At 35.9% G+C, this 13610-nt stretch overlaps 1 protein-coding gene across 1 annotated transcript in view; it reads left to right on the top strand.

Moving 5' to 3' along the window:
* LAMA1 (laminin subunit alpha 1) overlaps positions 1–13610 on the top strand; it is a 98567-nt gene that overhangs the window by 56504 nt on the left and 28453 nt on the right. The window contains exons 23-36 of the mRNA XM_068192012.1: positions 520–756; positions 1830–1973; positions 2320–2499; positions 3094–3279; positions 3404–3531; positions 4571–4691; positions 4869–5006; positions 6309–6430; positions 7266–7352; positions 7597–7790; positions 8878–9020; positions 11937–12035; positions 12984–13095; positions 13283–13445. Coding sequence (XP_068048113.1) covers positions 520–756; positions 1830–1973; positions 2320–2499; positions 3094–3279; positions 3404–3531; positions 4571–4691; positions 4869–5006; positions 6309–6430; positions 7266–7352; positions 7597–7790; positions 8878–9020; positions 11937–12035; positions 12984–13095; positions 13283–13445 — 2054 coding nt within the window. The remainder of the gene's footprint in view (positions 1–519; positions 757–1829; positions 1974–2319; positions 2500–3093; positions 3280–3403; positions 3532–4570; positions 4692–4868; positions 5007–6308; positions 6431–7265; positions 7353–7596; positions 7791–8877; positions 9021–11936; positions 12036–12983; positions 13096–13282; positions 13446–13610) is intronic.

Below are 13610 nucleotides of genomic sequence, written 5' to 3'. Positions count from 1 at the left end.
CAATGAGATTCTTGGTTCCTCATCAAATAGTAAAAGTAGCTTGAGCAAGATGCAAAAGCTATTAATGCTTCTTGAAATCTTAAGAGAATGTTAGTTTTAAGATTTTCCTTTCTGTCATATTTATAAAATGATGATACAGATTTCTTTCATTCAGCATTTATACAACATTATTTAATTTACTTTCTGTACTCAATTATTAGTACTGTAAATTAAGTATTTTGGATATATTTTTGTTTTCTGGAACGGATTCCTTCAACTGCTTTGGTTTCCTACCCATATTTGGGAGCCAACAAAGCTTCTAATTTTTGCCATCCACTCTTTACTGGAAATGCAGTTCTTTGCTAAAAATCAAATCAAACAACCTCATTTCTGTGTGGAATTTCTTCCATTTTATTATTGTACAGTATTTGTTGACAAACATTGGGTTTTAAGGGTAATTTTAAAATTTACTGTACTGTTTCCATTGTAATTTTTTTTTAAACATCTACTAATTATGAACCTTTCTTCTCTTCCACTAAGGCTTGCAACTGTAGTGGCACTGGTTCAGCCAATCTCCAGTGTGATGTGCTGACAGGTCAATGCCAGTGCAGAATTGAATTTGGAGGGCGAGACTGTTCCAGGTGTGCCTTGGGCTACAGGGACTACCCAGACTGTGTAGCCTGCGACTGTGATTTGAGTGGAACCAAGGCAGAGACGTGTAACGACACTGAAGGAGTTTGTGGTTGTGAAGAAGAAACTGGCATCTGTACCTGCAAGGTACTGAATTATTCAGCCCTAGACACTGAGTGCATTAAAGTCAATGAAGATACAAGGCTGAAAAGACTTCAAAAGGCAATCTGCATCATTTATGAGTACACCTAGATCATTGCTAAAGGATTTCCTGTGACAGATCTTGCTATTAGTCAGGAAAAATTGAAAACCAGTGAAGTTTTCTGTTCGTACACATTTGGTTTTCTTAGGTTTGGGAACAACACATTAGTTCAGATGATACAGCCTGCTTTTTTGAAAATTCAAATCATAATGATAGGAAGAAACCAATAAATACTAAATGGAGAATCTCAGTGTTTTTTGAAATACATTTCTGTTGCAAGTTCAAATCAATTTCCTATGCTGGAATCAAAGAGGGTGCTTAAGAATAACTCACATACATTGCTAATAGTGAAGTCTGATATTCTTGTATATAGGAAAGGAAACATTAAAAACACAGATAGTATGGATTTCTCTGAAAAGATGGGAATAATTGCTTGAAAAACTGAGTGATAGAAAACTTACTTCAAGGCAAAAAATCTGTGCCTTCATAGGTGTCTGTCCAATCACTGGTTAAAGGTACCAGTGGGCATTGACTGTAGTTTTCGGTGTTTCTTGAGGTTCCCCTTACCAATTGGGAACTGAGTGCAAAAATAGACACTTGGGAATAGGTCTCTTGATTCCTATTCATACTGAGCAGTTTAGAGCTCATTTTCCAGATGTGGTTTGGCAGGAAATTCTGTCTTGAGTTGAAATACATAGCTGCTAATTTTTGATAGACAGTGAAATATATGAGCTTAACTTAAATGTTCTGTGGTTGTTTGTGGGGAGTTTTGTGTGTGTGTTTTTTGGTTTTTTATTTGTTTTTTTTTTTTTTTTTTTTTAAGAAAGAAAGCAAAACAGCATTGGAAAACAATGAAAAAAGTAATGTACTGCACTGTAAAAGAGATTGTATACAATAACTGATATTCTGCTATGTAGTTTATGTAGCAACTAGTTTTTATTCAAAAAAATAATCATCTTTCATTTATATAGTGAAGTATTATGACTGTACTATTACGTTTTTTTAAAATATCCTCCAGGAAAATGTTTTTGGTCTACAATGCAGTGAATGTAAACCTGGAACTTTTGGTCTGTCTGCTAACAATGCACTAGGATGTTCTCCATGCTTCTGTTTTGGAATGTCCACATCTTGTTCAGAACTAGAAGACCATGTGAGAATTCCTGTAAGTAAAGCAATATAATCACACAGAGAAAATTTGCTGTTATCCTCATGTTAGGTACCACACTGGTGTGCACATTTAATGGATCAGGCTGAGTGTCCTGACTGGCTTATGAAGCCAGTGGCATAGGTCAGAACAGAAAAGAAAGCAAATGGTAAATGTTCATACTCTTATTTCTGGAAACTTGCATTTCACTCTTCACTTCTTAAAAAAGTAAATATCAAATGTGTTTTCCAGTTTTTTGGATTGGGCATTTATTACTCTAAGATGGACTATTAGCTGTTTCAAAGCAGCTAAAATTGTTAACAGGATATTTTGTTGAATGAATCTTTTGCTCTTTGTGTTGCAGATAACATTAACTCCAGATCAGGCTATTCTGCATGTAGTAGCTCAAAGTAACCTGACTGGAACAGTGGAAGGAGTATTTTCACAATTTCCTGATGTTTTATTGGATGCTGCCATAGTCAGAAAATACTTAAATACAGAAACATTTTACTGGAAGTTGCCAGAGCAGTTTCAGGGAGACCAGGTAAGAACATTAAATAATTGGAATTCTTTGTAGATAACCTTGTTGTCTGATAGACACTCCTTTACTCTAGAATAGTAACTTTATCTTCATAACATATTTCTGTGTTAGTTCTATTCTTGTAGTTCATAATATTGTAACTATTTAGTGATAGAACCTACATATAGCAAGCACAAACAATATACATACATTACCCTTTCCTAAGAAGATTTTTCTTGACTCTGTAAATTGGTAACACCCATATATAATTACTTCACAGTTTCTATGGGGGAGGAAACAATGATATATTTGGTTTCATTTTAGAAACCGAAAAAAAATTTCAACGTTGATACTAGAATCAGTATATAGATCATGGAATCTCTATTGCTTAGGAATTGAATGAAAATTGAGTGCATACCTTGAAAGGGTCTAGATAAAGAAACTGAAACTGCTTTTTAGAAATATGTATTTAACCTTGGTGGAAAAGCCACTGAGTTGTTTTATTGCCAATTCTTCAATAGTCTGGCAGTTTCCCAGTCTACAGATGATGTTAAGATATTTTCAACTAGTAGCACGAACCTTAGAATAAATAATAGTAATACTTTTTAATCCAAACAGCTCATGGCCTATGGAGGGAAGCTGAGATATACTGTTGCCTTTTATGCTTTGGATGGCTTTGGAACCTCAAATTTTGAGCCACAGATTCTAATGAAAGGAGGTCACACCAGCAAGTTGGTCATCTATGTAGACATCCCTTCTCCAGAAAATGGAGTAAGGACTGACAAGGAAGTAGAAATGAAGGAGGTAAGCCAAAACACAGGCAGGAACACAGCATTACCTTGAAGTAAACATGAATGTTCCTGGTTTTAATAATAAATAAATAATAAAAATAAATAAATAAAAATAATAATGTGTTACATTTCCCTAGGATTCTTGGAAGTATTTTAACTCTGTGTCTGATGAGCCTGTCTTACGTTCTGACTTCATGTCTGTGCTCAGCAATGTTGAATATATCCTTATCAAGGCAGCTTATGGCCAAGGATTACAGCAAAGCAGGTAAAGCAACCTCTGATTGCATTTATTTATTTTATTGCATTTACTGTAATTTAATTTACAAATAGCCCCAACTGAGCTATACAGTAAAGACTTACCTCAGAGAAATTTGCAATTTCCTATTTATGACTTTTGCTCTTCCTCTGACAAGAAAACATTTAGGACTTTTAATTGCAGCAGAATCCCTCTTGTATTCTTTTTTGTGAAACACTAAATGACTCTGCTGCTTACTGTGATATCAAAACACACAAAGGACCAGAGGCTGGTGCAGTGTTCTGCAGGACTGATGATATAGTTAAATATTTTATATTTTCTAAAATAATCCTTTGCCATCTAATTTTTATGGATATTGATTTATTTCTTTTTTCAGTTGAAGCACATGGTCCCCTAAGTTCTTGGGTTTGTATCAATCTAGGTGTCTCCTGTAGCTTGAAACACTCTGGGCAGTGGTAATAAGATCATCTTACCTCAGAATAGTAGCATTTTATTACTATTTTGTCCAGAACTGTTACTAATGAGAGGGAGGGAATGGGTTATCATCATTCCATCTGTCATTCCATCCATCGTTCCATCCATCTGGAAACAAACAAGACAAGCAAAGATGCATCCAATGAAAACCCAATGTCTGTACATCTTCACACCTCTGAAGAAGTTCGATTTCCCCCTCCAGATTTTGGGCTATTTTAGATTCATATGCCCTCAATTATCTTTTTGTTAGCTCTGTCCAAAATTGTGGCACGAGACAAATGTAGTTGTCCAATATTTCTGAGGAAGAATTGCATGCTCTTGAATGGTGGGTTTGGGAAGTCTTCCAGACTGAGAGGGATCAACATTTATTACTTTTAATAATTTCTGATGTGTTTGGTTGTAGATTCTTAAATCCCATAAATAAGTAAAAAATGTTCAGTTTTTTGATATGTTTGCATGGGAAATTATGGAAGATTATGTATTGTAGCCCTGACCTTGAAACATGAAAATGTTTTTAGATCTTGTTTTCGTGCTTCTTTAGATGTTCACACTCTCTTCTGCATATATCTTGTAGAATTGCAAATATCTCAATGGAAATTGCAGTCAAGTTTGAAGAAATGCATCTAGGCAGACCTCTAGCACATCTTGTAGAGCAATGTAGGTGTCCTGCTGGTTACACTGGGTTGTCCTGCCAGGTACTGAACCCTTGAATCCTTTTTGTGTGTCTAATTGTGTGAAATTAAAAAAAAAATACTTTAATGGCTTTAAAAATTGTTATTGCTGTTGATAGCTGTGATAATTTCTTTAAAATTTTACTTTTTTATTTATTTTTAAATTTTTAAATACAATTTTTACTATCCCCTTACAACTAGAGCTGTGCTCCAGGATACTACAGGGGAAGGCATACAGAACTCAGTGTAAGAGAGCCTCACACTCTGATAGCACCTTGTGTGCCATGCCAGTGCAACAACCACAGTGAAAGCTGTGATCCTGACACTGGGAAGTGCTTGGTATGTACATCTTATACATTCTTCTATTGATTTCACCAGAGGGAAATGGCAGTAAGCTGTCCAAGGAGTTTTTAGGAGAAGTATATGGCTGTACTACTTGGATAAAATGTGATTTTTTTCCCTGTACAACTCTGAAAAATGGCAAATCTGAATAGCTTCCCGTATGGTCCATTCAGTAAAATTAGCAAGATTTTGGGCACTGACATACTCAAAATCATTAATTATTTTAGTTTTAATTTTACTTTTAATATTACTTCTATATTGGTTGAATTTATCTGTTTTTCTGTGAGACTTTTTGGGCTTCTGTACAAGGTCTGCTTAGGCACACAAAAAAAAGAAATAAAGGATGCAGTAAGCCATACTGCACTGCAGACTTAAAGGTAAATTCTTTCTCAGGAAGAGAATCCTCTGGGCAGCTTTTAATGAGGCTTTTTTTTAATGCCCAGAGACTACAGTATTGTGGGGATATGCCTCAGCTAAGTTGATTTGCTCACTTTTCTCATTTTTCCCAAAGGTTGCAAAGAGAGGTCACATATGACTAGCACATTTCCTCTCTCTTGTGGTCTGACAGACTATGGACAGCAAATTCTCAGCTAACAAAATAAGGCATATTAAGTCAATTGCCTGGCATTGCTTAGTATTTTTTTCTAATTTTTTTTACCCCAGTTGCTTTATTTTTCCAGTGGTGACTGGGTTGGTTCAAAGTCAATGTCTGCTGAATTCATTCTTGAAGTTAGTTTTTAAGTGAGTTTCCTTACTCCTTCAGACTTTTCTAAGTCATTCTTTTGCTTTCAGGTTTTACAAAAGTATGTATCTCATGAGTAAGAGCTAAGGTTCTCACTTTTACAAGGCTAAGATGCATAGGTCTTTCACAGAGGTGAATATTCATCATTCTTCCTCTTAGCTTCTTGTTGAGGGTTAGCAAGTCATCTGTGTCTTGGGATTACTACTCAGACATTTCCAGCTGAGTGTACGCAAGAGAGTTGGTTTTGTCTGACTTCTGCTCCCATAAAATAGGAGGTTGCGTTGCTACTGTTTACCTCATCAACCAACCTAAAATGCACACTAGGAGGTATATGATTTTTTTTTTTTAGGATTTTTTGCTTGTTTCTTTTACTTGGACATAAGAAAAAATATGCTGCATTCTGTTTGCATAAGGTTTTTTTCACTTAGAGAATGATGACCAGAGGGTAGTGACATGTAGAGATCATTGTTGGAAACTGTACACATGTATTGATAAAGTAGATAAAGTTACTCCTGTCGTTTGCTGTTGTTTTAAACCATCTGAATTTTGTGTCTCAGAACTGCAGCGATAACACAGTTGGTGATTACTGCAGTGCTTGTGCCCCAGGCTACTATGGGAAAGTAACTGGATCTGCCAATGACTGCTCTCCTTGTGCCTGTCCTAGAGCCAACCCTGTCAGGTAACCAGAACTTACTAAATCCACTGTACATTTTACTATTCCCATTTCTTGTGTTGTTCGTCCATCCTCCTGTTCCTTCTGCTCCTCCTACACTATGACAGTAGGGGCTGGTTATTGTTGTGTTCTTAATTTTTTGGCATTTGAATGCTGCCTATTTTTATTTAGTAAATGGAGCTTGCATTCTAAGCTGTACTAGTAACACTATGAAATTTTAAAATAAAAAGATTAGGTGATAGATTAGTCATTTTTGTTCTCTAAGACTAGAACAGACACACAGACTGTTTTATAGCTAAGTTGCTGTGACATTGTTTAGTATCAAATGTGAGTCTCTTTCTTCATTCAGAGAACAGTACTTTTGTATTTACAAAGATTCAGGCCATCCCCTCTCAATGCAGGAGCTTTTCATGAGGTCAGTCCAAGGGGAAGAACAAATACTCTTTTGTCTGAAATTTATACACATGCTTGTTTGGTAGAGGAACAGTTAACTTTGTATTTTGAAAAACAAAATGCTGGGTTCTTTTCAGAAGCTTGAGTGTATCTGGTGTTTCCTTTTGTATAATTGAGTCAGAATGAGAGTCTAGCAATTCTGGTGTCTTCATGCAAGTCTCAGTTAAATACATGCATTAGCCATATCATACACCATCAATTTTACATTGCCTTACCTTTTCAAAGGAAGGCCATAATGTGCTCTAGCATGTTCTTCAGTAATGGAGCTGCATTGGGAAAGCAAATTTAACTTACTTAAAGTACAAATTCCAGAGAAATGAAATCAGATTAAACAGATTAAACTGTTGCTTACAGTATGATAGCAGGTATTTGTTTATCCTTCCCCTAGTTTTAGTCCCACTTGTGTCCTGAAAGGTGTTCAGGATTACCACTGTGATGCCTGTCTCCCAGGATATGAAGGACAGTACTGTGAAAGGTGAGTTACACATGATGTTCCAATTTATTCCCAACTCCCCAGAACAGTTTGGTTAATATGAGCCATATGTCTACTCAGATTATTCAGTGTTCATAAATAAGTGTATAAATGAGCGCTCTAGGACTTGGAGTGACTTGCTAGCTACTGTTGAAGTATTAATAAAAACCCCAAGCTATCAGTAAATGTAACATCTGACGTCATGATGGATATCCCATGATGTTCAGTGCGCCATTCCTCCCTGTAGGTGCTCCCCTGGCTACTATGGTGACCCTCAGCTCCCTGGTGGCAGCTGCCGCCTGTGCCAGTGCAATCCGGGCGGTTCTGTTCACGGGGATTGCGATGGTGCCACTGGGCAGTGCCTCTGCAAGCCGGGCGTGACGGGACAGCTCTGCGAGGAGTGTGAGCCGAGGCACCTTCTGCTGCAAGACGAGTGTGTGTGTAGGTGCTTTTTAAATTGGTTACTTTCCCAAGGGGCTGTGGTCCGCTCCAGTGGTATTTATGTGCACATGGGTATTCCCTGGATGGGTTTATGATGTCAGGCCCTGTTCTTTCTGTGAAGGAAAGAAACCCTAACAACCTAATATTTCTGTAAAACAGAGTGGTCTGGAGAAGGTATTCTCTGGAGGTCTCATCCAACCTCAACCATTCTGTGAACACAGAGGAAATTACAGTAGGGATCATAACATCAGCCAAGCAATTAATTAATCCTTAAACTGGCTTATTTAGTGTTACAAACAAGTTTAAGGAAAGATGATTTTAAGACTTTTGCTGACTGTATAATACAGATATATTATATCATATATATTATATGATGAATATATATATATGATGAATATATAATATATGAATATATTATATATTCAATTGAATCAATTCAATTGATTTGAATTCAAGATTCAAAACCTTGAATTCCTATGTCATTGACCCTTTGGATGTGAGGCTTCTGTAATAATACTTTTGGAATTATACCAGGTTTACAGGCATTCTCTGCCAATAAGTAGTCATATTCCCCCTATAATTTCTCTTGTAATTTTTTATGAGAGTGTGAGTAGCAGAAAGGCACATCTAGTACAGCAATCTACTTCTATAATGAATCAGGATTTAGAACTATGGTTTTATTTTGTATAAATAAAAAAAATATGAGAAATAAATGGAATTACGGGACTGTAGGCTTGAATTTCCTGTCTGCCATACCTGTTTGACTGAGTGGCTTCAACATGGATTTATTGCAAAATAGCTAAATAGGCTCAATAAGCTTATAATACAGCAAGCAGCTCAATAGTTAGCAGGACCAATAGGGCTCTAATGTGTACTAACCTAAGGAGAATGTGTTTGGAATAAGTTCACTCTTGGGCAAGAAGGGAAAGGCAAGACTACAAATCTGTACATTCAGAGTTATTATACTTTATCACTCTTAACTCAAAAGATGAAGGTACATACATACTGTCTAAATCAAAAGTGCAGTTTTTTTTTTTTTTGTCTTCATTTTAATATTAATACTGCTTCCTTAATTTTTTTTATTTAGCTTGTGATGACAATTGCACAGGAGTTTTGTTAAAGAGTTTGGACAATCTCAATGAGGCCATGCTTTCGGTGAACCTCACTGGTATTGACCATGTGCCCTACAGGATATTGTCTGAATTGGAGAATGCAACACAACATCTGAAGGTAAATGAACACATAAACAGCAGAAATATTCAGTCACACTTTTAAAGCAAAACTTACAGCCACCCACAGGTGCTGGTAATTTGACAGAAGGCCTCCTGAAGTTCATAGCTTGAGTATGTGTGAGTGATACCAGATTAAGACCATTATGTTTGCTGTGGAAATATAGCTTATTTGGCTGCCTGTATAAGTTTCTTTTCATCTGTTGCACTGGCATTTAAATAAATGGATTAATATATTTTTCAATCACTAACTGGATTTCTGAATGTGCTGTATGTATGTGCTTCACCTAGATTATGTCCATTCTTAAATCCGGCTAGCAAGGGGATTAACTTTCAGTGGTGAAATAGAAAGAGCAGGCCAGGTCTTCTCCCCTTTTGGTCCCTTTGCTAAAGAGTTGCCATGGCATAGATTTAGAGGGTGTTTCCCTAGACTTCCCTGGGTCCTTCCCTGGAGTGGCAGGCTGCTTTTCCATTAGCAAGGGTGCTTGGGGCGCAGGAGTTTGCTTTCTTTTTGGCTGTGTGGCAGTCCAAGTGCTTTACTCTATCCTTCATCTCAGGACACTAAAGTCAGGTTGGACACTTTCAGACTGCTTGATGCTAACTTCCCTTCAGCTCCTCCCCCCCTTAAACAAAGCATGAAATACCACTTTTTGTGATTGTAGGTCATTTATTGTTGCTGAGAAATAGGTTCATGTGGCCTCTGCACAAAAACAGAGATAAACAGGAACCTCCCTGCTTCATGACTACTAAAAATAAGCACATCTATTGGTAAGAGTCTTCTCAGCAATAGTCAAAAACAAAGTCAGAAACAAAGCCATCTTCTTTGTATTTCACCATATCACAAGAAAATCAAAATAATGTGAGTCTTTTTGTGCCACCAAATCCAGCAAATTAAAATTTTGATTTATATTTTTTGTATTTACGATACAAGGCAGAATAAGTTCGAATCAGTGTCCTTCAAAATGTTAATAATTACAATAATTGATGGCAAACTTGATTAAATTCCATGTTTATGCTTCAGCAGAGGTACTCATAATTTAATTTTAGTTGCTAACCTTTTAGTTTGAAAGCTTCAGTTTTGCTTCCCTTCCTTTATGTCCTAAGGTATAAATGTATTGAACTATTGTAATACTTCAAGGATACAATTCACTTGCTTTCTATAATTAGTTTGTGTTTGTTTGCTCCTGCACCATCATCTTTTACTTGGAAACGTTATTCATATGCAGCTTTTATTGAGCACTTTATTGCAAAGAAAAGTCAAATCTTATGTGAAAATAAGGGCAGTTTAACTTTCTACTCATTTCTTAAGTAAGTTTAACTTTAACTATAGTAAGTTTGTACTAAGTTCATCTTAACTACTTAAGTAATCTTCTACATTCTCCTTACTTTTTAAGTTTTAGTATATACTTTTTTTCTATATTAAAATTAAATCAAAGCCAGATCCCACTTTCTTGGAAGCGGGATGCTTAAAGTGATATAAAACTTCTTGTGACTCATGTAATTTTGTTTTTGTTGGGCCATGGTGTTTTTAAACAACTTAATTGTGGGGGTAAGTTGATAGTCTTAAAATTTTTCTCTGTTTGGAAGCAGGTATTCCCCTTTTTCTTGACATTTAAAGATTGCCTTGCCTTTTGCCTTGTAGCAAAGAAACTGTGGCTGGAGGCCAGAAATTCCCCAAGGTTATTTCTGTGAATTACAAATCTTCCCTGAAGAGCCGTCCCCTCACTGTGTTGCCTCTGCCTCATGCTGGTAGCTCAGGAACACGAGTACTTCCTCTTTTCTGTACCTTTCAGTGGGTCATTTGGTAATGACAATGTTATCAAATCAGATTATCCACTCCTCATTGCTTCTGCACCTCCAGTCCATTGGAAGACTTCAGTAGTTCTGTTTTTCTAGTTAAAGTCTTCTGCTTTACTCCTCCTGATTATACCTAAACTTGGTTGCTCTCCTGTCCTGCTTTTTTGAACTAGGCTTTTAAAGAAACCTACTGGGCTTTAAGGCTCAAGAGATTTAGCATTTGCTTTCACTTGTTTTTCATGCTGAGGAAAAGACTTTGAAGTTTCTATTTGACACAAGGGTGTTGGATACTCTTGTGTATTACTTTTTAAAAAATTTGGATTTTACTTTCATGTGTGTGTTTATATATACTATATATAATATAATAAAAATATATTATTATAATATATCATTACTATGATATATTATAATAATATATATAATGATATTTATGATTATTGGCTCTGAAACATCTGAAATCTAAAAATAAACTTTCATAGACTTGCTCTCTCTGTAAGAGATGTCCCTAAGTTTCTTTGCATCTTTAGAGAAGTGGTATTCTCTTACAGGTCTTGACTGTATCAAATGTGATAGACTTGGGTACAATGATCTATTTATTGCTGTATGGAGCAGGTTTGAGGTGACCCTGAGGGAAAAGACAGCCTATTATTCTTTCTCATTGACAAAGGGACCCACAGGACTGCTGATCTCCAGGGTCATCCTTATAGATACACACTAGTGCAGCTGTTCTGACAGGACCAGCCGCTGAAATTATAGCAGCTACGGTACTGGATGAAATATTTAATTTGAAGGGCCTTGAAACTCCTCAAAGTAGTTTATTTGGGCAGTTCAGACTGTGGTGAAATTGAGAATCAGGAATGCAGAACTGCTGCTTCCTTCCTTTTTACTCAATTAACAATAACACATGGCTGGATTCTTGCTTATTTAAAGAAATGGTACACTGTGTTGCATGAACTTTATGTATGTCATCAATTTACGTCATCTTGTGTGCTTTGAAAATCAGTCCTTTCTAACATATAAATAATCTAAATAGTGTGCATAGTTATTTTCTTCCCAACTTTTCTGGATCCACAACAAAGTCTTCAATTTACAATGAGCTGTCACTTCTCATTTCTCATAGAGGTCTATAGTTCCTAGAGAAGACCCAACTTACTCGTTAGATACAGCAAAAGAAAATCTTCTGAATTTATCAGGAGGAATTGATTACTTGCATGAAGAGGTAGGTGCTGGTTTCTTTATTCTTAGCCTATCTGGAGAAATCATTCAAGATTTCTTAGCGTAATAGCGGAATGCTAGAGATTTGTTCAGAAATTAATTAAAATCTATAGAGTTCAGTGAAGGAATTCAGTCCATGCTGTAGTCTTCCTGAAAAAGGCGAGTTAATTGCTTTGTGGAAATCTTCTGCAAATGACAGTGGTTTATGATATTGTACAGGAGGTTTACATGGTTTCTGTTAAGTTTTTTAGTACTGTGTTCATTTAATATCCTGAAACTGGAGAGAGTGAGTTACTTTCTTCTCATTGGTTTTCATATGTGGAGCTAATTAAAAGTCATGTCATAGTTGAATGTTCACCAAAAAGTCCTTGATACCTGCAGAATTGTGTTTAAAATTAACTCAGGAGAAAAAAAAATAGACAACAAATCTGTATTCTTTATCCAGTCTTAACAGGAGAATAATTGTAGGTAGGAAATAGACCATAGTACTTCAGCCATTGGATCTCATTTGCTGACCAAATGTTCTTATAATTTTCTGGCCATGTATAGAGAATCTAACCAGGTGCTTCCACTGAGTGTTGTTATTGTGTTGCATTAATATTGATGTATCCAGAACAGTAATTTTCTTAACAAACATTAGTTGTATCTGAAAAAATTATATAATATTTACTTCATTAAAGAAATAGCTTTGCTAATTATGAGCTTACCGATTATGGAAATAATTGATACGTCTGATCTGAGAGTCTGGAACTTTAAACACAATTAAGGCATCTGCCAGGATGGAAGCATCATAGATTTGTAAAGCAGTTAGATTTACCTTACCAAAAAGCATTGTTTCCTTAAACTAAAAAGTTCTCAATATTAAGAAAATAAACATAAAAACCAGACAAGGGACAAGAATTAATCAGTGTTTTAGGAGAACTGTAAAATATCATCTCTGATTTCATTCTAGACAACTAGATTTTTGAAAAAAGCTCAGCAACTTGATACAATGACTCAGAAAACCAGGAATAAAAGTCAAGAACTGACTGGCTTTATTGACACAGTGCATTCAACCATCAAAGGTATCCTGTTTATAAGATATTTCCATTTCTTTACAAAATTTAGTAAGGGTATGTCCTTTGCAACTCTTAAAGTCCTATTTACATGGAAAATGCCTCAGGAAAATGCATGCAGTTTGCACAGGGGATTCAAATATGTTCTTTTTTTTTTTTTTAATGGTATGACTAAATGGTTTACTCTCCTACTCAGTACTTGCTGAAGTTGCTTTGTCACTAAATGAAACACTGGGCCTGGATCTGCCACTGTCAAATGCTACATCTCAGAGCCTGCAGGATGATATTTCTGCCCTTTTGGATGCATTGCGCAAGAAGGATTTTGTTCAACAGCACTATAATGCTACCACAGTCCTAAAGTAAGCCTATTATACCAAAAACTTTATTTCACATATGTCTCTGCCATACAACACTGCTTTTTTGAAGAGGTAACCAGAGAAACATTTTGTCATAATAAATGGCAGTGTGATAGTTAGCCCAGATGGAGCTATATGAACTTTGTTTTGGAGTTACATGATTTGGTG

Source organism: Anomalospiza imberbis, chromosome 1 (genome assembly GCF_031753505.1).
Source record: "Anomalospiza imberbis isolate Cuckoo-Finch-1a 21T00152 chromosome 1, ASM3175350v1, whole genome shotgun sequence".
NCBI lineage: Eukaryota > Metazoa > Chordata > Aves > Passeriformes > Viduidae > Anomalospiza > Anomalospiza imberbis.
Note: the sequence above shows the minus strand (reverse complement) of the source record. Positions and strands in the feature narration are given on the sequence as shown.